Source organism: Blennius ocellaris, assembly GCF_963422515.1.
Source record: "Blennius ocellaris genome assembly, chromosome: 10".
Classification (NCBI taxonomy): Eukaryota; Metazoa; Chordata; class Actinopteri; order Blenniiformes; family Blenniidae; genus Blennius; species Blennius ocellaris.
The window spans coordinates 11,179,241-11,206,668 of record NC_137659.1 but is presented as its reverse complement, the minus strand read 5'-3'; the positions used below and the strand labels follow the sequence as shown (position 1 = coordinate 11,206,668).

General features: G+C 38.1%; 1 protein-coding gene across 1 annotated transcript in view; it reads left to right on the top strand.

The window, feature by feature from the left end:
- Positions 1-27,043, top strand: part of adcy8 (adenylate cyclase 8 (brain)) — a gene marked incomplete at both ends in the record, with an annotated part of 89,105 nt that extends 62,062 nt beyond the window's left edge. Inside the window, 10 exons of the mRNA XM_080503800.1 lie at positions 3,345-3,445; positions 4,023-4,224; positions 5,646-5,735; positions 7,150-7,322; positions 9,612-9,690; positions 17,193-17,351; positions 22,564-22,710; positions 23,703-23,795; positions 25,093-25,207; positions 26,544-27,043. Coding sequence (XP_080359926.1) covers positions 3,345-3,445; positions 4,023-4,224; positions 5,646-5,735; positions 7,150-7,322; positions 9,612-9,690; positions 17,193-17,351; positions 22,564-22,710; positions 23,703-23,795; positions 25,093-25,207; positions 26,544-27,043 — 1,659 coding nt within the window. The remainder of the gene's footprint in view (positions 1-3,344; positions 3,446-4,022; positions 4,225-5,645; positions 5,736-7,149; positions 7,323-9,611; positions 9,691-17,192; positions 17,352-22,563; positions 22,711-23,702; positions 23,796-25,092; positions 25,208-26,543) is intronic.
- Between the last annotated feature and the right edge of the window lie 385 nt (positions 27,044-27,428).

Genomic DNA, 27,428 nt, shown 5'->3' with positions numbered 1-27,428 from the left:
AGATGAAGATTTTCAGAAGCAAAACAATGACCAACAATTATTTTGTCCCATCATGAGTAAGCTAAAGGCACTTGACTTGTAAAAATTGTTTGTATTACTTTATTTGTATAAGTCACCAGGAATCTTTTTTTTTTTTTTTTTAAATAATGGAAATAATGCTGCTACTGATCAAGATCAAGGTTAATATTCTCTTTTATTTGGACAGAGTCTGAGGCGTGTCTACTTAATCTATGTAATCTATGTAATTCTCTTTCCATTCCATTAAAAACTTTTAGCTTCTTTTTGTTTTACTTGAAATAAGGTGACATTTAGTATTTTTCACATTTGATTCTGTGACTTTCATGTAAAAAAAACAAAAACAAAAATAGACAAGTAATAATGATTTTTCAAATGTAGTCTACAGTTGTTTGGCCAGGTTAGTGCGATTATTTGGAAATATTTGAAGCTTTAACTTTGATGTTTTGCTGAGTAAAGCTGTGCTCCTTCAGATCAAAATTGAAGGTTTCAGATGTTTGTTTTTTTTGTTTGTTTATTAAGTAATGGCTGTATGAATTAGGCCCACTTCACACAACAACGTTTCCAGTAAAACTCCTTTTTACGTTTAAACAACAGTAATAATGTAGTTTTCATGTTGGCCGTCAAGTGGGCGTTTTTTTGTTTGTTCTTTTAATGAAACCAGACAAACATACATGCAAAGAACAATATGCTGTAAACATCAACAATGGCGAGTACACAGACATTCATATGGATAGATGACAAAGTTGAATTGCTATTACTGGTGACAGGTTGTTGTTATTGTCCATCTACTCTCGCATTTGCAGAAAAACAAGTTACCACAGCCGTGGTGCGCAGTAGCAGCTTTTCAGAAAAGCCCCTCCCCCCTCCCCATTTCCATAGCGATGGAGTTGGAGCATTTTCAAGAAGTTGCGTGTTCCATCGTTTCCACGGGGACAGAGTTGGAGCATTTTTAAAAGATTCCAACTCGCAAGCCATTGTCAAAAAGTTCTCTTTTCAGTGGTTCTGAGCGCCGCTGCGAAATAATTGACACTCAAGACGCAACACAGCTTTTCCAAAGTCGTGTAATTACTTCTATATATATGCCAATGACACTCTTCAGACTCGAAACTAATTATGCATCAAGAGTTACAGAAAATCATTCTACTTTTACAAATTCTTTTATCTGAATATTAAAAGTGTTGACATGGACTGTGAAATCAAAAATAAAAATAAGCAGCCAAACGTGAAAGTTTGTCAAGTCCAAAGCCCCTTCAGTTTACTCATGACCCCCCCCCCCCCTCCCATCCATGCAATGGACCTGTTTCCCTTTTGCAGTCTTGTGGAAAAAAAAAACGTTTTTCTTCTTTTTGTTTTTATGGGAGCGCACTGCATTCATATCCCACTGTTTTGATTTGACGTCTCTAGATTTCTATGCTGGCAGATGGGGTTTTGAAATTTCTAATAAATAAAGTTTGTTTTTTTATGTGTTTCTAAAGAGAATGTGTTTATCTGTTAGTAAAACTATTGAAAATATATTTACAATCAGTGCGCGATCAATCGAAGTTTATATGAGAATTTGAAACACCACTAACAACAAGTAGCCCACAGTATGACAAAAATATGTAATTTTCTTTATAATTAAATAATCATCACAAAGAAATGAGGTAATGGTGGCAATAAACCATGTCTGACCAGGGTTTTTTGTAGCTGAATGCGGTGCACTTCTGTAGCTTTGAATCCCTTTTCTCCTTTTTTTTGTTGCTCCATGAATAAGCTCATCTTTGAACATTGAGTTGGCCTTTTCACTTTCTACTTCACAGTTGTGTTTTTTCCCTCCCAAATCCCACCGCCATCTTCAAAAACTCTTTCAAAAACTGTTTTTTTTTGTTGTACTTTTTGATTCCCTCTTTATTTCCTCGGTCAGTCAATGTGCAGTGATTTGCTTTTGGCTTTCCTCATCTCTTTTTTTTTTGTTTGTTTCTTCTTTTTTTTTTTTTTTTTTAATTTGTTGAAGTTGTGACGAAACATGAAGCATCCTCTTGCTAATTTCCCAGCACCCTTTGAGAAAGACAGAGCAAGGACGGGGCAGCGGGGGTCACGGGGGAGAAAAGTCTGAGACTGGGATGAGTCAGGCAGTTAGCCCAGTCCAGTGACTCAATGGGTAGTCTTGAATCAGAACACTTTAGGAAATGCTAATGCCCACATCATCAAACACAGTTTCTTCTTTAGATGACTATACAAACAAAAAAAACCTCCTTGAGGAGACAAAAAAGAAATCTTTCATCGGCTGAACAAAATAAGCTTTTCTGCAGAATTTCTTCAGGCTTTCAACATTTTGTCATTGTTCAAATTTCCCATTTTTACCTCCTACAATGATAGTCTAATTTTCTGAAAAGGGGAAACTGCTACATTAGGTTAAAACAAGGATTACTTCTGGATTTGCTAGAGAGGAAATATACACATGGACGTATACAGTGTATGAACACTATGCTGCTATTGCTGTTGGTATTAAAGTATATACACTATTACTGGACATTACTAACCAGTAACATCAAGAAATATTTTAAACTAATAATTAACTAAACATACATTATTAACACCCTGCAAAAAATTATAAAAAAAAGTTTTTTTGCATATTTAATGTACTAATTCTTGGATGTGGTGGGATGCCACATTGGGGAGCTGATGAGTGTCAGGGGTTATGCTCAGGGATCCACAGTGGTGACCTGTCCACTGTGGGAATCTGAACATGCAAACTCCCGAACCCAAGTCCACTTCCGATGGTCCCCCTGGTGCCTTTTTATGTAAATTCTGTCAAAACCTTCAATGAACATTTATTAGACGCAAGATCCGATATAAAGATGAATCTCGTCAGGTGTTGAACAATATACTTTGATAAGTTTACCAATTGACTTAAAGTGACATCACCCAACTGTGGTAGAGAAATAAGAAAACTCATCTTATACTATTTCCGTTCATATTTTAGCCCTTTTGAAGCCGCGAGTGTAGCTTTGTTGTTTTCCCATTTTGACGCAGCGTGCTCCGTTTGTGTCCCCGACTCAGCTAACAGCATTGTGCTTGTCAGCTTTGCACCTTCCCCAGGACCCCCAGCTAACTCACCAGCTCCAGTCTCTCTCTCTAACGCTTGTGGTTGAACCGTCGCATGCATCCGTGCCAGTGCATTAGTGTGTTTAACAAGTGCATTTTGGGTGTGTTGAGTCTCCTCCATTTGTCTGAAAACTTGTTTCCCCATCTCCCCCCTTCTCCCACTCCTGCTTCTTTTTTCTTCTTCTTTTTTCTGTTTCTTTTTGTTTTTTTCTTTTTTTTCTTTTGCTTTCGTGGCACAGTACTCACAGATGAGAGATGAGGTTTTCAAGTCCAACTTGGTGTGCGCCTTCATCGTGCTCATCTTCATCACAACCATCCAAAGCCTCCTTCCCTCTGCCAGGTAAGAAAACTCACTCGGTGAATAAAAAGCCTGTATATGGACATTAAAGTGCCAGCATGCCCTCTTGTTGTTTAAAATCTTTATACCTCAGCAAACTGTTGTGGTTTCTCAAGAGTCTCGGATCCGCTTACACAACAATGTTTCCAATGAGACAACATTGTTTTTACGTTTTCATTTCAGAAAAGTCTCAGGTTTACAATACAACATTTTGAAAACGCTGTCCGTTTCCACGTAAACAGCAGAAATGTTGAAAACAATGCAGTTTTCATGTGGGGCTAATAGAGGGTTCTATTGTCTGTTTTTGTAACAAAACCATACACATGGGAGTAGTGTTAAGCATGCCAAATCAATTCAGATTTCTGCTCCTTGTTTGGGGAGACTTTGGAAATGACAGGTCATCACATATCACTTCCAATGTTTTAAAAAAAAAAGACCATTTGGTTTCTTCAACAAAAAAAATTAAGAAAATATCCCACATTCATGGCGCCCTGTATGATTTGATGAGTAGGAAAATCCATCTCTACATACATGATCTCACTGCTACAATGTTATCATTTCTACTTTTGTTTTTTTGCAGAATGGTAACCATGGTGATTCAGTTCTCGGTCCTCATCGTCCTTCATTCCTGCCTGGTCCTAGTTACGACAGCGGAGGACTACAAGTGTCTGCCTCTGGTCCTTCGGAAAGCTTGCTGTTGGATAAATGAGACCTATGCAGCGCGAAATGTCATCATCTTCGTCTCCATCCTCATCAATTTCCTGGCAGCCATGATCAATATAGTAAGTTAATTTCGACGTTACATAGAATTATAGTCAATAGAGATGCTCCTGGCAAACAATATGCCTAATGAGGCTAGTCAAATGGAAATATGAAAAAGCACCCTCAGACAACAGACAAAAGCACCACATGATCAGGCTCGATGTATTCCTTTCACCCTAGAACACACCCTAGAACCTAGAACGAAAACACTGGAACAATGCATTTTCATCTGAAACATTGTTGTGTAAACGGGGCCTAAGACCACTAATCAATGACATCCCTAATGAATAATTTTTGTGTGCGCTTCTCTTAAATATATCTCTATAAATGTACTTTCATCCATTTCTGTTGCCAGTAGAGTTTGGTTGAGAACAACTCCCTCTTCTCGTTTTTGCTAGTTGCCATTATTCAAGTTGTTTCCATTAACTGCTAACCAGTATGGCATCTAGTTGAATCCCTTAAACAGACACTTGTCAGAGGCTGTTTTTAATGATGTATGAATTAATTTGTTTGTCTGCTATCTGAGGGCAGTGTCTGTTTATAATAATAAAGGAAATGTCCTTTACACAGACTATTCATGTTTTTTTATTAGTAATTGGGCAATAATAGCGCTCCAAGGCATGGAGGAACACGATAAATGAGGCTGGAATACAAACAAAATACTTATTAGGGAACATTATTGGTTTTTCTTCATTTCATTTTTATGGCAATGATATTTTAAAAAAAAAAACTAAGAAAAAAAATCTTTGTCAGGCATACATTAAGTTTAATGGTTGTGAAATCACTTTCAATTTATTTCAATGTTCATTCTTGGATAACTAAATAAACGAGGTTGAAAAATGTGATATCATGACAACAAGTGAGACTGTTATAGTCAGTTTCTAGCAACATTGATGTTATTTCAAAAGGTGTTTGGGAGTGTGAGCCCATTGACTGCAATTTTCTTGATAAAGCTGCTCCGTTCTTTAGCCCTGTTTTCATTTTAAACATGTAAATTATTGAACTAAATTACATTAACCAAGCTGATAATCAGCTTAAAACATGCTTTTGATTGTATCTGGAAAAAAGAAAACCCAGAGGCTGGACTTTCTGAGAAAATGGAACTTAATGGAAGAAAGGGCACTGGCAATGTGCAAGGCAAACATGGAAAACTAAAAAAACACTATGACTTACACTTTCCATCAGTTTGCATGGAACTGGATATTTGCCGTCTGAAGAAAAGAGGAAGAAAAGTGAAGCAGATGATAGATTAAAAAAAAAAAAATCCAATTTACAGGGGTATCAAACTCACCACACCAGGGCCGGACCAGTAAATAATAGCATTTTAATATAAAGAAAAGAAGAAAAGCTGATAAAAATGTGTTTTTTTTTCTCTTCTGCTGATCCAACAAGAGTTTAATACTGTACAACAATTATAATCCTCCCTGTTGGGCTTTTACAGCTGTGGTGCGACTTTGACAAGTCCACCACTTTAAGGAACGAGACGTACAACGAGTCAGCCTCCATCCCCGACATCTGCTTCTACCCAGAGGTATGGACCAAGTGAGGTGTCTCAATTTTGCAGTCAGGTCCATCTGTTTAGTTTTTTGTTTAGTTTTTTGTTGTTTTTTTTTCCTTCCAACTTCTGTGACAGCGACAAAATGATGAATTAAATATCCTCGACATCTGCTCGCACCCAGAGGGAAGTTTCACCTCACACAACAGCGACTGATGGAGCCATCAGAAAGTCGTGATAGAAATATCCATTATGTGTTTTTTTTTCTTTTTTTGTTTGTTTGTTTTTTTGCTCACACAATATAGAGCTGATTGATGGTCTCAATAAGCGAGTCACATTTTTACAGCTTCGGGCTCGGGTTGAGTCATGAATTGTTGCATGTATACATCATAAACTTATTTCCTCCCCAGAGTCAGAAAGGCTCTTGTGCTCCGAATAAGGTCTGTTTTTAGATCCATAAAGAAGAATGATTTACTTTTTTTTGTGCAGGAGGGACAATATCAGACTGGAATATTAGATTAGACACAGCTAAAAAAAAATACTCGCGCCAACTCAGACGCCTTTAGTCAAGGTAATAAAAGGACATCCCATCACAGGTTTATTGCTGCTCCATGTTGTATAATATCGTCTGTGGCTGGAGGAGCTCATGATGTCAGAGTGATGTCATGACGGTTATTTCCATTGAAGCTGAATTGATTACTAAATGCCTTGGTCTCTGAATGTTGAGTATAAAAGGTGAGAATGAGGCTCAGACAAAAGCATTCTGTTAAGAGGCTTACGTTATAGACTACATTTTCAAGATAAACGAGGCTGTAATATACACACAGTATTAGGAAATACTGTAGGTCTTTCAGTTGTTGTTCATTTGTTTTGCCAAAGTTATTAAACTGAACAGTCAAGCAGACATACATTATGCTTAATGGTGGTGTTGCTAATTGTATTTTATTGTCTATTTGAACATTTTATTTTATTTCAAATTGCATCTCTTTCAATATTGTCTGGGCTTTTATAATTTTTTTGATTTTCCTTATGTCATATTAATATTTTAACTTTTAACAACTGTTTGTTTCAGAATTTTATCTTGTTTGTCTCCTCAAAATTACTTTGCTCTCAATTTTATTGATTATTCAATTTGTGTCCATTTATTCTTTTATTATTGTTCTCATTGTATAATTCTTTTCCCTGGAAAATAATTTGACTTGTACTTATCAACAATTCATCTGGTGGACTAGAATAGAATAGAATAGAATAGAAACACATTATTTATCCCCAAGGGAATTTCTTGATTGGTTAATTTAAAATGTACTTTGAATCATTATACTGTTATGCTAAATTGATATAATGCTGTAATCTTAGTTCCATGTGTTTACATTACTGTTTTGCATGAAGCTTAACTTATTAATTTTATGTGTATAATTTAGGTTTAGCACATCTTTGTTTTTCGTTTCAGTACTTCGTCTTCACGGGGGTTCTGGCCATGGTGACATGTGCGGTGTTCTTGAGGTTGAACTCTGTCTTGAAGCTGGCTGTGCTGCTTGTGATGATCGCCATCTACTCTCTCCTGACCGAAGCCTTCTACACCTCGCTGTTTGTTCGATACGACACGGTCCACCACAACACAGAGTGAGTGCTTCACAGTGACTGGTTCACCAGGTGGCCGCGCCACTCAGAGAGCTATACGGTCCATCTGATGAATGTTTAATGCTGTAGACGCCTTCACTTGGGAGCAGCCGCCCATGACGGAGGTTTGATATGTAGCAGGTGCTTCATCCTTCTTCATTCAGTGCTCAGTCCTGCAATTTCAAGAAAAGTTTTATTACTAATGCAGGAAAAGGTGAGTGTAGTTTATTCTAGTTGACATATATAAAGTGAAGGTACATTAGTGTCTCTCCATCACTGCTTCCTACATGTCAACCCTTTAAAGTTTCATGACCTCTTCCTCCTCAAAGTCAAGAGCGTTAACCACATTGACCTTTTTTTCCCCCTGATCGCTATTATTTCTAATGTGAGGAAACTCATCTTAGTGGAGATTAGGGGTGCAAGTTCTCTGTGAACGTACGGGACTTTTACAGTGACATTGCTTCAGTACATCCTGAGAAAATAACCACGAAAAAAAAAAACCTATTAGAAAAAAAAGGGGAAGAAGCCTTGGAGCAAAGGTTTTCCATACAGGAGATATCCACAGGGAGCAGAGAGGGTCAGATTAATTTCTCAAAGTCCTTCTGGAGAACACGATAAAAGGTCAGTGTGAAAAGCCCTCTGGAGGAGGAAGTGCAGCTTTGCTTTCTGTCCACTACAAAAGTTTCACTCTTTTGTCACACACAAGTTAAAGAAATAGCACAGATAAATAAATGCATTGTGTTTGAACAAATATGGTTTTTATGATGAGGAATTGATTGTCTGCACTACCAGACATTCTTTTCATCGGTACATCTTTGTATGTATATAACATAACATTTTTTAGACTAAACAACATATTTATCGACAAGTCAAAGGCTTTCTTCATCTGTATATTCAAGATGATGACTCCTAGGAACGTCCAGCTCAATGTAACATTGCAGTGACAAAAATGGTTTATTTTAACCCAATTCTAAAAATACCTGTATTACTTAACTGCCACTAAAATAAACATGGTAGTTTAGCAAAACAAAAAAGCATCAATAACGATGCAACAAAGGCTCCAAAAATGCTTTTAGGATGAATGTTGTGGTTTCTGTACCTGTACACCTCGTACGTTTGTTTTTTTGTTTGTTTTTTTAGCAAACATGCTACGATTTATACTTTGGTTTGTCTTCCAACATCCCAAAGTGGTTTGATTACCGTCTTGCAGGAAGTTGCTGAAGTTTTTGTCAACAGTCAATGCATTAGCATGTGCATGCATGCGTGCGTTTGCATGAGTTACTCTGTAAACTATAGGTTGACATTTCGGAATGCTTGGGCTTCTTATAATTTGACCAAAGCAGTTCCTGTGTTCTTCCAATGTATTCTGTCATTCAGAGATGTGACATTTTGATGGCTTCCAGTATGCAGGAAATTATCTAATAACTATCAATCTACTTTTTAAGGGACTACACAAGGACACATTTCCTTAGCTCCACTGTTCAAGCTTCCTGATAACCTTTATTAAAGCTGGATGTGATAGAAGGTAACATTCCCATTAGATTTTCATCTTTTTAAGAGCTAGTGATTTAGAAATATGATAAGAGCCACTATGAGATGAGCATCTCTAAATCTACTGCTTGTAAAATCTTGGTGGTTTGATCCTTGAGCTTGTGTATGTGTGTATGATTGTGTGAGTGAATGAGCACATTGAGGCTGCTCAAGCAGCAAAATGTATAAATATATAAGCCCATTAGCAATTATGTATAATGTGTTATGTGCCGGTATGAGCTCATTTACATCACATGACATTTTGGAGCGAGCTAATTTAAGCTGCTCTGTTCACTTAACGTCAGAGCCTTTGAAATGACCTTGATTTTAAACGAACTCTGTGTGAGTAGCAGGAGCCTTTGAAGCAGGGTGGTTGTGTGTTTTGTTTTCATCTCGCTTCACTGAATGCTAAAAACGTGAAACTGCTTTTTATTGTCACAAGCTGAGCCTTTGCGGTGACTACAAATTATCTCTTGTTTTCCATTTGGTGTAAAAGTGCGCCTCTTATACAGTGCTGGGAGCAGAATATCTGTTTAGCTTCAGCTTGCATCAGATCAGCCTGAACAACACTGCACAACTTGACCTGTCTTATATCTCAGCAGAGGCATCGAGGGATTTCTCTTTTTTTTCAATCACGATCAAAATTTGATTAGTTTCGTTTTCCGCACTTTGCTCATGTTTTCCCTCAAAAGAATTAATCATTGTTAGTTAAGAAAGCAATGGTCATAATCTCGGGCTTCCTCTCTCTTTCCTCTCTCACAGAAACTTCCTGGGAACCAAAGAGACATCTCTGCTCCTGATGGCCATGTTCCTCCTCGCAGTGTTTTACCACGGCCAGCAGGTAAGAAAAGCTTTGTCAACTTGGAAAGTTTTTATAGATTAAAGACTGTGTAGGTCCTCCCCAACTGAAGAGGTTTAGTATCATTCAAGAGGATTTGTAACAAAAAAAGTGAGTGAAATAAAATCCACTCGTAGTCAAAGATATAGCTGTGTTTTACTTTTCCAGAGATACGAAAAAATGATTCGAAATTTATTTTTGTTTTCAATAAAGAGAGAGAGAAAACTCACTCAGAAGGAGGTGAAGCATCTAGCATTAGATTGTATTTTTATTTTTTGGTAGGTTTGAGCTGAAAGCCAGGTTCTTACCACATGGCCACTCATGCTCTAAATCAAATCTGACCACATGCTGCCCTTTGGCTGTCCTGCCAGGGGTCAGTGAAGCATTATGAATCAAGTGTCCAAGATGCACATAATGCAGCTCTTTTCTTTCTTTTTTTCAACATGGTACGTAGTTCATACTTGTTTTGAAGGATTATAATTTTACAGTATAGACTGTGTGACAGATCTGTGTTTAGGAACGACTTGTCCATGCCTGCTCCATATAATTGGTTCCCAGTTTCGGGTCCAGATGAGGGAGACATAGTTCACTGCTCAGAGATTGCTTGTCAAGGTTTGATTTTCACATTTCAAAGAAAACTTTAATAAGATCCACAATCAAGAGCCCCCCCTGGGAACCCTCCCGTGGCTTTCACTTTGAAGCTTCCTGTTTTTGTGTCTTGGTCAGAGTGAGTGTGTTCGCTATTGGAGATTGGAGAAAGGGTTCACGTCCACATAGCTGGTTGCTTGCTTGAATCCTTAATATTTCTGACTGTTTGCAACAGATCTTGTCAGCCTCCCACCATCTTTCATCAAAGTCAACACAATTCCAAGAAATATTTGTGAGGAAGAGAAATCGTCTGATTCCATTTATGTAATGAATAATGTAAAGATGTGAATAGGAACATGAATCAGAAAAACTCTGGGCATCGTCCTTGTTGCTATGCAACTATCTAATTAGTGCTAGCAGCTAAGTTGGGGTCTAAATAACAGAAGAAGAAGAAGTGACAGCTGATCTGATTTTAAACATAGCTTAATACCACTTCGCAATGAAGAGCAGCAGTACTTAGGCGATTCATTTAAATATAGACATAGACAAAGACTTAAACATAGACAAAGACACAGACGTAGCGATAGATGTAGATTTGCATCAAAATGAAATTTCAAGGCAATTTCATTTTAGCGCACAGCAGGATTATTGACAAATAATATTGACAAAAAATAAACATATATAAAAGATTTTGCATGAAAAAAAATGAACAACATATAAGATTTGATGCATGAGGAGCATTATTAGTAACAGTTTATATAAACATATATCTTAAAAATTCTAGAATAATGCTTGGTAACAAGCATTTTTTGGGGTATTCGTATGTGTATTTCTGTACAAAAATGTGTCCAACACTAAATATCATAAAATCAATTGAAATTATTGTTTGTTAGCAGTCTCGGGTAATGAACAGCAATCTTACACTTGCAGCTATATTGACACTAACTTATAATATATATGCAGTATTGATGCATTATGTCAGCATTGTTCTCAGAGTAGAAGTTTTTTTTTGTCTTTTGTCGTGACTACTATAGCATTTTCTTGCTGTAATTTTGGTTTTACCCTGCTCTTCATGCCTAAGCTGATAAATTGTTGATCAGATCTAGATAGAAACACTTCAAATTAAGTGACATGCTCCGCACATAATCACACTTGTTACTCAGTTTCGTCCACTGCTCTGACAGTATGTGGCCACTGGCTGTGAGCACAGCTGCAGCCGCTCTGCGTGGCTGCGTTTGTGCTTAAATCTGTAGTGCAATGGATACATCCTACGCTCCCCATACACCACGGGAGTTCAAGAATACCGCGCCTTTAACGTAACACTCAGCCACAGTTTTCCTCAACCAGCATTGACAGCACTCAGTGAGACAGCTCCTCTTGCTTTCTGACCAAACGCATCGGTACAGATGCTTCAGAGTGGGTTCTGGCCTCACTCTGTGCTCCCAACCTGCAGCGATATTAATGATATCATCCAAATTCTCTGGTAAATTTCTGTCTTACCCCGTAATATTGAAGGTCATGCCCTTTGCAGTCACATTTTTCCACAGCAAGTAACCAAGTGGTGCCAGAGGCATTGGTGTGATAATAGGATGAAGATGAGACCTCAGGGCCCCCGGGACTTCGCCTGTTCTCTTAAATCATATCACAGAGCTGTAAGCACTCAGTGATGTTTCAAGGCAAAATACTGAGACGAGCCTCTGTGACCCTCAATTGTAAATACTGAAAAATGATCACATGATATTCGTCTTTTCCACACACACCCCTTGTTTATTAAATGTCTGACCACTTTAATGCTCAAGTGCTGTGGTGTCTTTTTTGCTTGTTCACATCGTTGAAAGAATGTGAAAAATTCTCTTGATGGCTAAAACATCACATTTATATCAGCGGCCCGGTTCTGTTCAGTAATAAAGCAGCTTTACAGACAAGAAACTCTTCCTGCAGGACTCTGCAATAGTAACACACAGTGACTTGGAGAAGTGACTTTAATCTGTTTACTGGTTTGGAACTAGTAATGTGTGTAGATTACTCGGTACTTAAAAAAGTGGTCATATGACAGTAACGCGTTGCTGGCATCACTGGTCATGACAATCATGCCATTACAATATTCGAGATATTGCACTAGTGACTGTGGTGGTACAATCTGAGAAACAGGTGACATATTTCAAACACGAATATTGGAGAGTAATATTGGCAACTGTAGCAGTTATATAGTTTTGGGGATTGAACTTTTTACTTTCATGACCATCTGAACATAAATAACTGGTTGATTACTTGTTTAACCTCTGCTGATGATGATTCAGAGTTGCAGAGAAAGGTTTAAAGCAGCTGATGGTAAAACATATACAAAACGTCCATCTTAAAATAGTTCTCAGCAGGGTTTTTGTTTTTTTTATATATATATATAAGCATAAAGACGATGAGACTTTTTTGTAATACAGTGGAGGATTTTCACACCGCAGGCCTCCTGAATGAGCTCAACTGTAAAGCTGGAAGAAAAGAAACTCCCTCTTTGTTGAAGTGCTCAGTGTACATTCAAGCTGTGACAAACAGGTGCAGGGATACTTTAGAGTTGTTTACAATCCCCAAATATTGGGAACTGCATTTGTAATGCTGGAGAAAAGGATCTTGTTCGGATGTGTGGATTTGTCTTCCGTAAACACGAAGCAAAAGCAGAAACAAACCACTTCATTTACACATCTGATACATTATACATGCCATTTTTGTATAGAAGCAGTTGGAGTCAGCAGCCTGATGGAAACTGGTATCAGCGCACCGCTTTCATTCTCTCTCTATGGCAACCTTTGATCAGGCGGCTCGGCGGCAGTCACAGATGGGGGAGACGGCCGTAATTGAAGGTCTTTTGTAGCCTCATGAAAGTAGAAAGCCGTCGTATTTGAAGTCATCCAGTGGCATATTGATTTTCCCTGGGTCAATTCGACCACTAGTTTGACAAAGCGGAGACAATGACAGCTCGCAGCATGAGGAGCAAAACACTCACTGCTGCGAAAAGCTGTTTGTGTGAGAAGCATCAGGCAGTGGGAGAGTGCATCCATAAGAGACAGTTTCCTCCCATCAGGAGGGTCCGATTCAGAAAATGTGATGCAGCTTTTTATTGAATGGTGTTAATGGTATGATAAACTGTGTGACTGCCTCTAAATCGTCTCTGTTCACAACACTTAATGGACGGGAGAGAGCACTTTTCTTTTTTCTCACAGCAGGTTGCATTAGACAGCCGTTTCTTAAAAAAAAAGAAAGAAAGAAAGAAACAACAAAAGTTCGTATTCAGCTGATTTGCATTTAGTCTGATGGAGACATGTAGGTTTTGAAGTCAGGGTGTTTGTGGTATAATTGTAAATGTTCAGCTGTCTGAACTCAACTCAACTCAACGAGGATGCCACGGACAAGATTTATTCAGAGCAATATTTAAAACCTATTATTCACGATGATGTAGTTAGAAGCTCTCTTGCCCCACAACGAGAATATGCTCAGTTCCAGTCTGGGCTTGGGAGCATTTATGTGTGGAGTTTGGTTGTTCTCCCTATACATACATGGGTTTTTGTCCCAGGACTAAAGAAAAAAGTAAAAAATATGGATTTGAGGTTAATTGGCAAGTATAGATTGCCCATAAGTGTCAATGTAAGTGTGTTTGAGTGTTTGAGTGTTGGATGGATGGATGGATGGATGGATGGATTTTGCGCTTGGTCTGACTTGCAGGCTCACTTCTGGCGAGTCTGTCCTATCCAGCTCATCTGATTTGGTCTTTGGTGCCATTCCTCGTCCAGGTGAAGGAAAATTCTTCAATTTGTGTCACGGCAAGAAAGCTAAATTTGTGACACCTAAGCTAGATTTGAAAGTAAATTCTAAGGCATGCACAAGTAATTTTTTGTCACAATTATAGGCCCTTAAACGCTTTTTTTCTCTTTAATGGTGATCTGTGTTTCATTTTCAGTAATATTATGCAATTTTTTTCCATAATAATATTATTGTTATTATTATCTTGTAATAAAATAATGCCACGCACATTTCAATGTCCATAAAACTTCTTATACTGTAATCTGTAAAATACATGTGAGAAGCCAGTGCATTTATCAGATTAATGTAGCGAGGAAAAAGCCATTCACTTCTATCAAGTAGATGTGAAGAAAATGTTAATGTTAATTCATATTTTACACTTTTTTCAAATCTATATATATATTCAATATTCAACATATTACTGCACAAGTAGACTTATGTGCTGTAAATGCAGTCAGGTGAGGGTGAGGACAACACTAATGTGTAAGAATTGTTTTGAAATGTTGATTAGTACTGATTAGTAGTGGTGAAATGGTTGGGGTTTTTTTTTTCCCACCTCTGTATTTCCTCGGAGAAGCTGTCTGTGAACTGAAGAGGTCACGCTGGTTAACGAGTGAGCAACCTATTTTTTTACCGGCCACCAGCTCATTATCCCGCCGCCAAACGGGCCCCACAGGCTTTGCATCCTTAATTGGAAAAACACAAAGTGAGAAGTTTTTGTACCCACTCATACGATTAGGCGACTAATTGATACCACGATTAATCACAAAACTGCTTCCGTCAAAAGCCACTGAGAGTCCTTTAAATCCTCACAGGCTTATCTGTCTGCCCTGGAAATTAATTTTAATAAAACTGATTTTTTTTTTTCTTTCATTTTTCTTTCTTCTGCGAGTACAAACTAACTGGTACTGACTTTTGTTGGGCTCTAATTTATTCAAATGACTTTGTATTAATTGTTCATTCAAAAAAGTAATTTGTGTTGGTTATTGGAATCCCTTTTGCCCTGTCTGATTGATCGAGCTCTCCTCATGTTACATAATTGATCCAGTTTTTAACAGATTTTTTTTTTTTTAATTTAGCAGCTCATTGCAGAGCCGCAGCTTGGCCTTTTCCATCATCTTAATGATATAAACAACAGAGTTTTCCTTGAATTTGGTTTGACTTTTCAAGTAATTGAGGATTTTTCAAAGGCCTGTGATGGCTTTCAGTCTGTGTGAACAGTTTGAATGGAGTAGGAAGAAAAAAATTAATGTTTGGACATGTTATGTATTATGGCCTTGAGAAAAAAGTGAAAGAGTCAAAATCAGTATTAGCACATATAACTGGTGACTTAAGTGTAGCTTAAGCAATGTCTGATAAATACTTTTATTGAATATGTATGGCCAAATTAACACTGTAATGTAAGTTTTTGTTCAGTCCGCTCTTTGCAGACTTAAAGGATTTTATTTTCAATGTTTATTTAATGTTGGTATGTCAAACATATTTTAGTTCAGTGTCCACACTCAGCCCAATTTCATCTTGAGTGGGCCAAACCAGTAAAATAACATGTATATTTAAACTTTAAAGTGTTTCTTTGTTGTGCAAATTATACGTGATGAAAACGCCTATATTTTACTCCTGAAAATGACTGCAATCTTTACATAAAGCCAATTTGAACGAAACCCTTCTGGTACAAAATACTGTCAAATGTAAAAACCCTCCCATATAGCTGTTTAATGTATTTGATTGGTGGTTTGCTGGGCTGGATCTTTGATCACCCTGAGTTAATTACTTCATCACAGTGAGACAGCGTTAACTGCATCAGGGTGGGGTTCATCAAGGATCTGCTCTGGGCCTCTCGTTGTTTGTGCAGAGGAGAAATGGTGGCTATACGAAGCAAGAGATGTTGGGGATGGAAGACTAAGAAGAAAGAATAAGAATCTCACTCATTGTTGTGGAGCCTGATCATTTCTAGTGAGAAAAAAAAATGTTGTCTGTGTTTTATGTGTTAGTAGGCTGTGAATTGGTCTTGTGATGAGTCTTTTTAGCAGTTTGGGTCGAGCCACCTGCTCTGTGCCCTCAGCACATACATTATATCCCCCGTACATAAAGAACACTGTAATCTTGGACTAGGTTCTGACATCAAATTCATTTTGTGCTTCCTACATATATTCTGTGTGCTCGCAATGATGTAATACTTCCCTGAAGCAGAACCTGTTTTTTTGGGACAGTTTTTTTATCTCTGTGTCGACTAAACAACCTCCAGTGATGCCGTAACATCAGTAAAACAGGACGTCTCTCCAGGAAATATCTGCTTGAACTAATATGTTGTGCCTTATTTTCCCATGAACAATAACAAATAATCCATTAAATAAGCAAATCACTGCCTGGAGCTCATAGAATAGAAACATATTTTTGTGCAACAAGCAGCATTTCTTCATCTTTATATATATATACTCTTTATAACCGGGAAGGCACTGGAACCCATCAATTGATTCAATCCTAGATATTCAATTAGCTGGACTCAAAAATTAATAAATTGTAAATTAGGTTTCACTGGAAGGTACCTGATTGATGAAAAAATAAAGGTACTGAAATGCTGGTTCAAAATAACCTTGTGGTGACAAAGAACAACACAAAAATACAACCTTGAAAATGTATTCATCATTCAGCAGGATTAATCACAGCTGCAGAATTTTATAGAATTTCTTCACGTTTCACACTCGACCTCAGGGCTCCTCCTCAAATCAAATTTTAATGATGTTGTGACATAATGAGATGATTTCAGGAGTGACTGCTGTAAGAAAAAAAACAAAACAGGATGAGACAAATTATTGGTGAGAAAAAACAGCAACATAGATTAGTCTGTGTCTTTTGGACCTTGGTTATGATGGATCTAATTGTACTATGAATGCAAATAACCGGAGTTTCTTAAAGTCATCAAGTGACATTTAAATAAACTGATTGCAAATAACAGTTGCAGACTTCCAATGCAATTAATTAATATTGCAATTGCTTATTAAAATCAAGTGATATAATAATGAAATACTGCGGAAAGCCCGGAATGAAGAGTGCAATAATGTAGTGATATGCAGGTAAACCATGTATTTTGTTATACCCTTTTACAATCTCCTTCCTGTCCTCAGCTGGAATACACGGCACGGCTGGATTTTCTGTGGCGTGTCCAGGCCAAAGAGGAGATCAACGAGATGAAGGAGCTGCGAGAGCACAATGAGAACATGTTGAGGAACATCCTGCCCAGCCACGTGGCCCGACACTTCCTGGAGAAGGACCGAGACAATGAGGTCGGCGCAACACCCAGACACACATTTTTTTGTCGCTTCTTTTTCGAGCTTCCACACAGACTCGGTTAAACCTGCTGAGAATAGCTTCCAACGTGATCACGTAACTTCATTTTCTTACTTTAAGATTAGCGACGTCTTGAATCTGAGCACAAGTGATGATTTTGAGATCTTGGTTGGAATAAATCTCATGTTATTACGCTTAAAGAACATTTTCATCAGCAATATGGAGCATTTATCGAAGACCAAAGTGTTGAGCCAAAGTTTGACAGTCCAGTTTTAGCTTACTGATGAGCGAAGACAGGATATACCCTGGACAGGGCGCCAGTCTATCACAGGACAAAGACAGACAACCACACACTCAAACCGAGGGGCAATTTTTAGGGCCACCGATTAACATAAAATGCATGTTTCTGGATTGCGGGAGGAAACCAGAGTACCTGCAGCTATTTATTTGGGATGCCAATGAGACGTTTTACAGTTAATTTGAGTTATGTGAATACAGCCTAAAGCAAGAAGTGGGTCAGTACACTATGATGGATGGTTAAAACATTTGGTTTTATTAGTGAAATCATTTTTCATTGAAATCATTCACTTGCTTCTGTTTCTGAGTCCTATCTCTTTATTACAGCACATGATAATAGAAAAGAACTGTGTGAGCTCCTTTTTAAGCTACTAATATGAACAAAGACAAATATTTTGGGTAAGCAACGCAGAAAAGTCATGGGTCACATGTAACATAAGAAGAACTCTGAAGCTTGCGTTGTGAAACCTCAGACATCTGTTTGCCTCACCTCATTTCCACCTCAGACCTGCTCCATAATTAGTGCCCTTGCATTCATTCCAGTTTTGTCCCCGGAGCCTCGCTTTTCCAACGCTGCAAAGGAAAGAAAAGGTTGTGTAATTGCTTTTCAAAGACTGTACAGAGAGTGAATTGGCTGGGCGGTTCATTCAGACGCAAATCTTTTTTGAGCCAGCGATCTTCTTTTTTTTTTTTTTATCTTTTTGGAAGGGTGGGACATAGTTGATTTGATTTTGATAACATGCTGTCAGTCAGCAGTCTTAATTTCCCTGCAGCTACAAAGTAGACACATTTCCAAAACCTTTATTTACTCTTACATGTGGACGTTCTAAGGAGTTTCAGTCGATCCAGACAACTTTTATCCTCACGATATTGAAATTTACAGGAACTGAAGACAGACCGCCAGGCAAGTTAAACAACCTAATTCAATCTGTGATATGTTTGTTGTTGTATTTAAAATACAAAATAAAAATAAAATACAACAACAAAGAAAGAACATGCAAACTCTACACAGCAGGGTCTCTGAGGAACACCTGTCCTTATTCCTTTGATAAAACATAGAATCATAACGATAACCTGCCAATAATAGGTTAATAACCTTTGAGAAAAAGAACCAAAATGCTAACTAAATCATTCAACTGCATCGAGACAATTAACTGAAATCTTTTTTTAAACGTTATTCATTTATTTATCTATCTAAAAGTTTAATGAAAATTAAACTATTAATGACAGTAAGACATAACAACAGCAACAAAACATACTCAATAAACATTAATAATTTTAACAATCAGTTTACCAAATGTATTCATCAAGATTGAAGACAATGCCAATACCACTCTTCAACAGTACCATTGCAAACAAATATTACTAAAGCGGTTTCATTTATTTAACTATCCCACACAACCATTTTTTTTCTTGGTTTATCATTTATTCTATACACGTTTACTAAAAATCTGAATCATGAAACCTATTTAAACTCCATCTCCGTCAAACAAACTCGGATATAAACCACAGATGCATGAAATGCTACGTCAGATAAAGTGAACAATCCCTCCACAAACTCACACACAGATCCAGAAAATACAAATGAATGACAGACATTCCAGTAGGTTCTATGCAGTTATTTAAACATTGATGTTTCAGATGTGTCTCTGGCTTGTCTCTGTGTGGGTCACTGTGCAGACAACTGTGGCTAAAGCAAAGAAAATCACACATCCATTAACTCATGACTTCACTGCAATAACTCCATAGAATTACACATTTTATGGTGATTTACTATTCAATCATAAGGTTGTAGGTTCGATCCCTCATCTCGCCATATCCAAATGTCAAAGGGACCTTGAACAAGACAATAACCCCCAAGTTACTCTCAGCCATTGACTGCTGAAAATTACTTTATAAGTGAAATTCATTCATATCTGTGTTGAATAGTCAGCGTTCCCAAAACAATTAAGACAAGACTCAGGCATTTACAGACATGACTCCTAATGTTGCACATGTGCACTTCCATTACTGAGAAATCTAATTAATCTAGATATCGAGATATTTCAGTGTACAAATGTTACACATTGGCCATCAGACTAACAGACAAACAACTGCTTTTATTTAGACTTATGAGCTGTTTCCAGGTACACATCCTGGTTACCTCAAGCAGCTGAATAGGCTAATCATCAAGATTTACGAGATAATCCTAAAACTTATCAAATGTCCACTTTAAAAGCTGCTTAATAACGTCTTCTCTCTTAAGCTGCTGTAATTCAGGTTAAAAGATGCGAGGATTTCGCGAGAAATTGTACTCGGATAGAAATGGCTCCTTAATTTCTTCTCTGCATTTTCCCACTTCAGTGCTTTATTAATGAGGAATGGTCAGCAGTCAGATGGTACATTCAAGGTGCTTCTCATTTGTCGCTGTCAGTCACCTGTGTTATCGTCTCATCTTTAGCCTCCAAAACAAAGGTCAAGCATCGGATGAATTATGAATGTCAGATGAGGAGAGCTGATCTCATTCTGCTCCCATGCGTGTTCCTAATTAAAAAGGACACGATTAAAAATGCATCCATTAGGCCGGTTTGGGTCTGAATCGCTAGTTGCATTATTAACCAGGTTGTATATTGTATCTTCATTAAGATACACATGGTGGGTGATTAAGAGATTTTCACAACATTAAAGAGGTTTGGGAAATAATAAAGTGACTATATTTGGGTTTCTTTTCTTAGCTTCTAAGAAACGTCAGTCGAGTTTTCTCCGGTTAGAGAATTCAGTTGAGGCATTTTTTTTTTTAGGGGGGGGGGGAGTGGTAATGTACAGTTGTCATGGTTACAAGTGTTCTCGCCCGCTGTTTGTGAAAAAGGCATTATTTACTCGGTACATGTTGTTCATGCTACAGGACATCTGGCATTGTGAGGAAATTGTTCTCCAATGACTCACATGATGGTGCCTCACTCATGCAAAGTTTCATTATAGCACCAAGAAGCGAAGAAAATATCTAAATGTACTTTTAGGAAATACAACTGTGCCTTTTTCACCACCCGAGTTAGAATACATCTGCTGTGAAGTACATGCAGACACACACAGGAGGTTGACTGAGATGAACATAGAGCAGACCTGCGGTGATTTCACTCTGAGCACACGCACTTCTCTTCTGTTTGATTTACAGCGAAATCAAAATGCACAGAAAGAAATTGAGTTTTGTAAAATGAAACCAGCCATTAACCTCCAATATCAAACAAAATTAACCAGAATGCTACATATTTATAACATAGGCTTCTGAATATTGGCAAAAGCAGTAACAGTGAATTCCATAAATGATTCAATTATCTTGGAAAAAGGGCCAAAAACATTTACACATTGCACATTTTTGGAAATTCAACAGCCACAAACTGAGCATGAATGCAGTTAATGTAGTATGAAAAGGGTTAATTATAGAAATTTGTCAAAGTAAATGCTAGTTTGTCAATTGATTTTAGCAATAATATTCATTAAAAACCAGGCTATTAGCTAACTTGACCCTTGAAGATTAAAGTATATTAAAATGGATCAAAACCAGACAATAAAAAAAAGTCAAACAGCATCATCTATAAACCTGTACAAAACAAATTGAGGAAACATTTTGTATTGTTACTTGTATTTAAATTTATATTTGAGAGCCAAATTGATTACTTTAATTAATATGTATGCCTATTCTTTTTAAACAGCAGTAATGTATTGGTGCAATATTTGTATAATTTGCAAACCAGCTGTGTTGCTAGGATGAATTTTGAATAAACCCGACTTTATTTTGACTATGCTACAGGAGTATTGGAGGGAACAGCCGTCTGGTTGCACTCTTCAAGACAACAGCATTGTGCTCTCCTGCCACCAAATCTAAACACTGTTTGAATCACAGTCATTTTTCAGCTTCTTATAGATCCTGAAGTGCAATCAAGAAAAGGAAATGCAGTAAGGGCTTGGGATTGGCTTAAACAGTGGACAAAATGTGTGGATGTGTTTGCACAATTAACTTAAACCATATTAAAGGCACTTCACATTCCAGAAGACGTCAATACTATGCGTCTGACTGATGAGCTTCTGAGCAGACACAGTGAAATACCAAGTAATTAAACTATACCCTAGTTTAACTTAGTAGCTGTGGTATTTGACTGGGTTTATTACTGTGCATAATATCAGCAATGATGTCAGGAAAAAGTAAAAGGTGAGTGTACAATTACATTAAATTAAAAGTCAAGCGGAATACAAGGAGAGAGAGAGAGAGAGAGAGAGAGAGAGAGGGGGACCATGCTATATTATTAACAAGTGATGTTGAACTCTGACTGGACGTTGTGTTTATCAAATTATTATTAAAAGATCCCAATAGTGACACAGTGAATTACTGCATGAGGCTGCTTGTTAGGAGTGACTGGGATGCTTGGTCATGTTCCAACATTGCTCCCCAGTGGTGAAAATTATGTAATGCACCATTGTTGTATTGGCTTCTACCAAATCAAATGTATTGGAATCTGATGTGAAGAGAGCATCGAAACATTTTCGAAGCTGCAGTGTCAGTATGTGAAATGTTTTAAGGGAAATGCAAAATGCTCAGAGTTTGTATTTTACCCTCAAAGTGAGGAAATCCTCTCTTTGAGTCCATGTTGGGCTGGGAGGCATACTGTGTGTTTGGCCTGTGATGGACCGGTCCAGGATGTTTCCTCTCTTCATCAGTTTAAAAGAAGTCATATAGAAGGTGGAGGGATGAATCATGGAAAACATATATACTGTATATCTCCCAAAGTGAAGACAAATAAACCACCAATAAACAAATTCATTTATTGATTTAATAAATAACATACCTAAAAGCAGCACACAATTAGTGTTTTTGCTTCTCTTGTGAGAGAAATGTGTCTAAAAGTCTTCCCTCTGTGATGTGTGTTGCCACAGGAGCTGTACTCACAGTCCTACGACTCTGTGGGTGTGATGTTTGCCTCCATCCCGGGCTTTGCCGACTTCTACTCCCAGACTGAGATGAATAACCAAGGAGTGGAGTGCCTCAGGCTCCTCAACGAAATTATTGCCGACTTTGACGAGGTGAGACTGCAGACCTTTGAAGTGCGCCCGCTTCTCCTTCACAACTTAAACTTTCCCAACATGCAGGGGACCGACGCCGATGTCGCCATCTCCACTTTTTGATTAAACTTCCATCTCATTCCTCGGAGCACTTCAGGACTGATTAATGCAAAAGGCCGACAAAACAGAAGCTGCCCTCCACAAGACATTAATTTCTCCAAACACTGCATATACAAAACATTCTGGGTATTTATTTTCCATCAAGAACACCATTAATATGAATCTAGATATTAACTTTCTTCCAGGGTTAATTTCCCTTGTGTTATAGAATGATTTGCAAGCTTTGAGATCATTATCCTACTTTTCGAAGGTCAAGAAAATGTAAACATGTATACACTCAACAAACCAGTCAAGTCTTTATCAAGATAAGATGTTTAAATAATACATATCTTTGTATTGCAGGGGCACTAATCCATATTTGTCGGTCTGGGTTCAGTTTCAGTTAGCACAATAGTTAAAGTTTCCTCAAACTCCAGCACATTTTAGTTCCCCATGGACAGACTGAAGTCTGAGGAACCCATGGCCCTGACAGCGCGTCCGAAGTGAAACGAGTTTCATAGTAAATAAGAGCAGAGACAGACAGACACCAGCTGGGCTCCGCTGCCTCGGGCCACCCTCTTCACTTTCAAATACGTCTCCCTCAAACCAGGAGCAGACCTTTTCTTTTCTCCAGCAAGGAGTTCTCCAGAGAGAGAGAGAGAGAGAGAGAGAGAGTGAGTGAGGGCAAAGACATTTGCAGCAGTAGACAGAAATCTTAAATTCCCTCCTCGGTTAATTATATGCACATTAAGAATGTAGCCAACTGCTTTTCAAAGCAGTGCTGTGAAATTGTATCCATATTATGTCTCTTCTTTAAGTTGTACTATTTACTCACACCTCATTTCTGGATTATCAGTACTATCAACTAGTTTTTACGAGATCATTTCAGGAAACATTCTGTCTGTGCATCACAGTTGCTCGGTGAAGACCGTTTCCAGGACATCGAGAAGATCAAGACGATTGGGAGCACGTACATGGCCGTCTCTGGACTGTCACCTGAAAAGCAGGTCAGACCAAAAACTATGAATTCAGACTTATCGACATGTAGCAATTGAATCGACTCCATCTCTTTCGTTGGTGTGTATTAATGCCTCCATTCAAGTATGATTAGCATATATTGATCTTATGATATACAGCACCCGAAGAAATGTATTTAGCCTGAAGGAATGTATTTAGAGTGACTATAAAAAGATGCCAAAAGAACTCAGATGCAGACAAGTGTGTAAACGGTATACTTGGAAATGTAAAAATATCTATTTTATTTCTTTATTGGCATAAACGTTAAAAAAACAAAAGAAAGAATAATTTCTGAAATTGATGCATTCAAAACTAAGAAATGAATTGTAACTTCTCTGGACCTAATGTGATTTTAAAGGATTTTGATCTTTTTTCTGGCTGTATACTCTACATAAGTATGAACGCACACATTTTACCTATTGTTATTGTGATGATGCGCTAATGATTAAACTGCTGCTTTCAAAGAGAGATTACGCTTGTATGTTTTGAGTGAAGCTATGATAAAAAGGTTTTATGTGTTTTCATGCTTTTTTCAAAGAAATTTTACAAAGAACTGATGAAAAAATGTTATTGATTGACAGTCTCAATTATGCCTTGATGGCCACAGGGCAGAAATCATAAACAGAAAACACAAACAGAAATCAAGGGAGCGTGAGCAAAAACAACAAAGTAAATAATCTGTCTGAGATTCATATAAAGCACTATGAAGGTCATATAAAATATCATAAGAAGGACCTTTTTTAAAAAAAAACATGTTATGGTGATGAACCATTATCAATTTAACTATCAAATTCTCAAAATAAGAATGTTGAATCACTTTAACATATCAGAATTCTTTCAGTATGGGCAATTCATGAATTAGCTTTTTCAATCAAAAAGCATGTCATCCTGATTACGCTAGTGACGCTCTGGCTGTTTTCACATTTGTGGTGCATTTTGTCAGTTTTGTTCTAAGCTGATCAGATATTATGCCATACTGACTTTAGTTTTTCATATTTTCATAAGTTACAACAATGCTACGTGCTAGTAGATACTGGAGCAGCAATTATAATTTTTCTTTTATATGTTGGATATGTTCTTTGACTAATACTCAGTTGATTAAAATGCAACCACAATAATCTCACAAAAATCAACGTCTGCAACTTCCCAAAACAGGATATTATGTGCTGAAACTTCAGAGCTAGTATTCCCCTCCAACACTCAGATGCTCAGCTCATCCCGACCACAGCCAAGTCCTGACGTCCAGCTGACTCAGACTCTTCTGCTTTTCCCCTCTGACTCCCACAGCAATGTGAAGATAAATGGGGTCACCTGTGTGCGCTGGCAGACTTCGCCATCGCCCTCAACGAGAGCATCCAGGAGATTAACAAGCACTCATTCAACAACTTTGAACTGAGGATTGGTGAGAGAAGAATTATTCCGAAGCTGCCCTCATTTGCTGAACAGAACAGTTTTAAATGTCCATGAAGTTGTTGTTTTTTTTATGTCATAAAAGTTCATTATATAATTTGATTCAGAGCCTTATCTATAAAATCAGTTGATCAATTGAAAACAAATCTCAACTGTCTATGGTCACTCTCACGTTGCAGCTGGAAGTTATAAATCATTATTTTTACCCAAAGTTGTGGACAATGTGCCTCGGTTTGTCAATATGGGAACAGGTAACACGGCGGCGCCTGTGTTTTGCAGAGCAATCAGTCAACCCACATGGAGTGACCATGATCTTAATAATAGCAGATATCTTCACCGAGCAGACTTGATTCTAAAGAGAGCTGACACATCGTTTTTGGCAGGTGGAGACGGGGTATCAGTGTCTTGCGCGTACCTCTAAAATCTCTCCACAAGCAGCACACCTTCCCCCGAACTCATCATTTTCCAGCCATCAGATAGAAGGCGAGACATCAATACCAAGAGACGGGATCTTGATACCATGTCAGTCCTCCTTGCCTATTTTTATATAGAGCCCATGGGAAGTAGTAGGACAATGACAGCATTTCTGTTTGATGCTGTCAACAGAAAGCAACCAAATGGAATTCAACCATTGTTTTAATCACATTTTATAATTTATATCTGTACCTTCTTTTCATGAATGCATCCATATTTCTACTTGAAAAGAAAGTCTCAATGAATGATTGACATTAGCTCAGATTTTACTCCCACTTCGGCCATATTTTGAAAGCTATTTGAATTGTTTCACCTCACCAGGAGTGTGGATATGAGGAATAACACACAAGGAAGTCACAAAAATGCATGCAAACATTAAATAAACTCTCATGTTTAATAAGGGTAATGCTGCACCACAGCTGTAGGAAAAGGCCCACAGTTAAATCATATGTTTATATATGACCGTACTATTTATAGCAGAGGAAAAATAAGGAGAAAATATTACAATGGAAAAGGCAATATTGATATCCTATATTTCTAATGGTTACTTATTTTAGATATAGATCAGGGCCGCCAAAAAAAATGTATTTCTCGGTATGCCTTTCTTTCTTCTGGGTGAATTATTGTTTATTGTATTTTTAGAGATAGATAGATTCTATTGATGTTGAAATGTGTAAATTGTGTTTACAGAAAGCTGATCTCATTTCTGAACTGTGCCAACATGAAACCACAGGGGAGCAGGAATACATCAGCAGAAATGGTTTTAAATTGAAGACTCGGGCCTTAGAGGGGTCTGAAATGCTCAGCCAATTTAAACAATTTTGCAGCAACAATTTTTCAACATTCTTTTGCAGGTATGGCTCACGGCTCAGTCGTAGCAGGAGTGATCGGCGCAAAGAAGCCGCAGTACGACATCTGGGGGAAGACCGTCAACCTGGCCAGCCGAATGGACAGCACCGGGGTGAGCGGCAAGATCCAGGTCCCCGAGGAGACCTACCTGATCCTGAAGGAACGAGGCTTTGCCTTCGAGTACCGGGGCGAGATTTACGTGAAGGGCATCAGTGAGCAGGAGGGCAAGATTCGAACGTACTTCTTGCTTGGCCGGGTACAGCCCAACCCGCTCATCTTGCAGCCGCGCAAAATTACTGGCCAGTACTCGCTGGCAGCTGTGGTGCTCGGCCTGGTTCAGTCACTCAACCGGCAGAAGCAAAAGCAGATCCTCAACGAGAACAACAACTCGGGCATCATGAAGGGCCACCACCACTACAACCGGAGGACGTTGTTAGCGCCCGGAGGCTCCGAGGGTGGAGGGGGCCATCACGCCGAAGCAGCTGATAAGACCGAACTGTCCTGAAGAGCCGACTGGAGTTTGAGTTCCACGCAGATTTCTCAGAAACACGTCTGCTCTTCAGGCAGAAACCGTCTCAGTGGTTGAGTTAAACCTCAGTGGGTGAAGCTGAAGAAGATTGGTTTATATGTTTACAGAAAGCAGATGAAACTCCTCACATGTTGCTATCTTTGGCTATGGAAGCATAGGCTTGTTTGGTTCCCGAAATTTCCCTCAAAAAAATTTTGGTGAGTAATTTAATTGAGGCTCTGTGTTTTGTTCACTTTAGGGAAAGAAAAAAAAAATCATAAATAAATCTGCAGCCAAGATTAAGAACAGGGAAGTCATCTTTAACACATGTATCATGGAGGGAAGCTGGATACAGCTATTGCGACATTGGTGTTTTTCCACC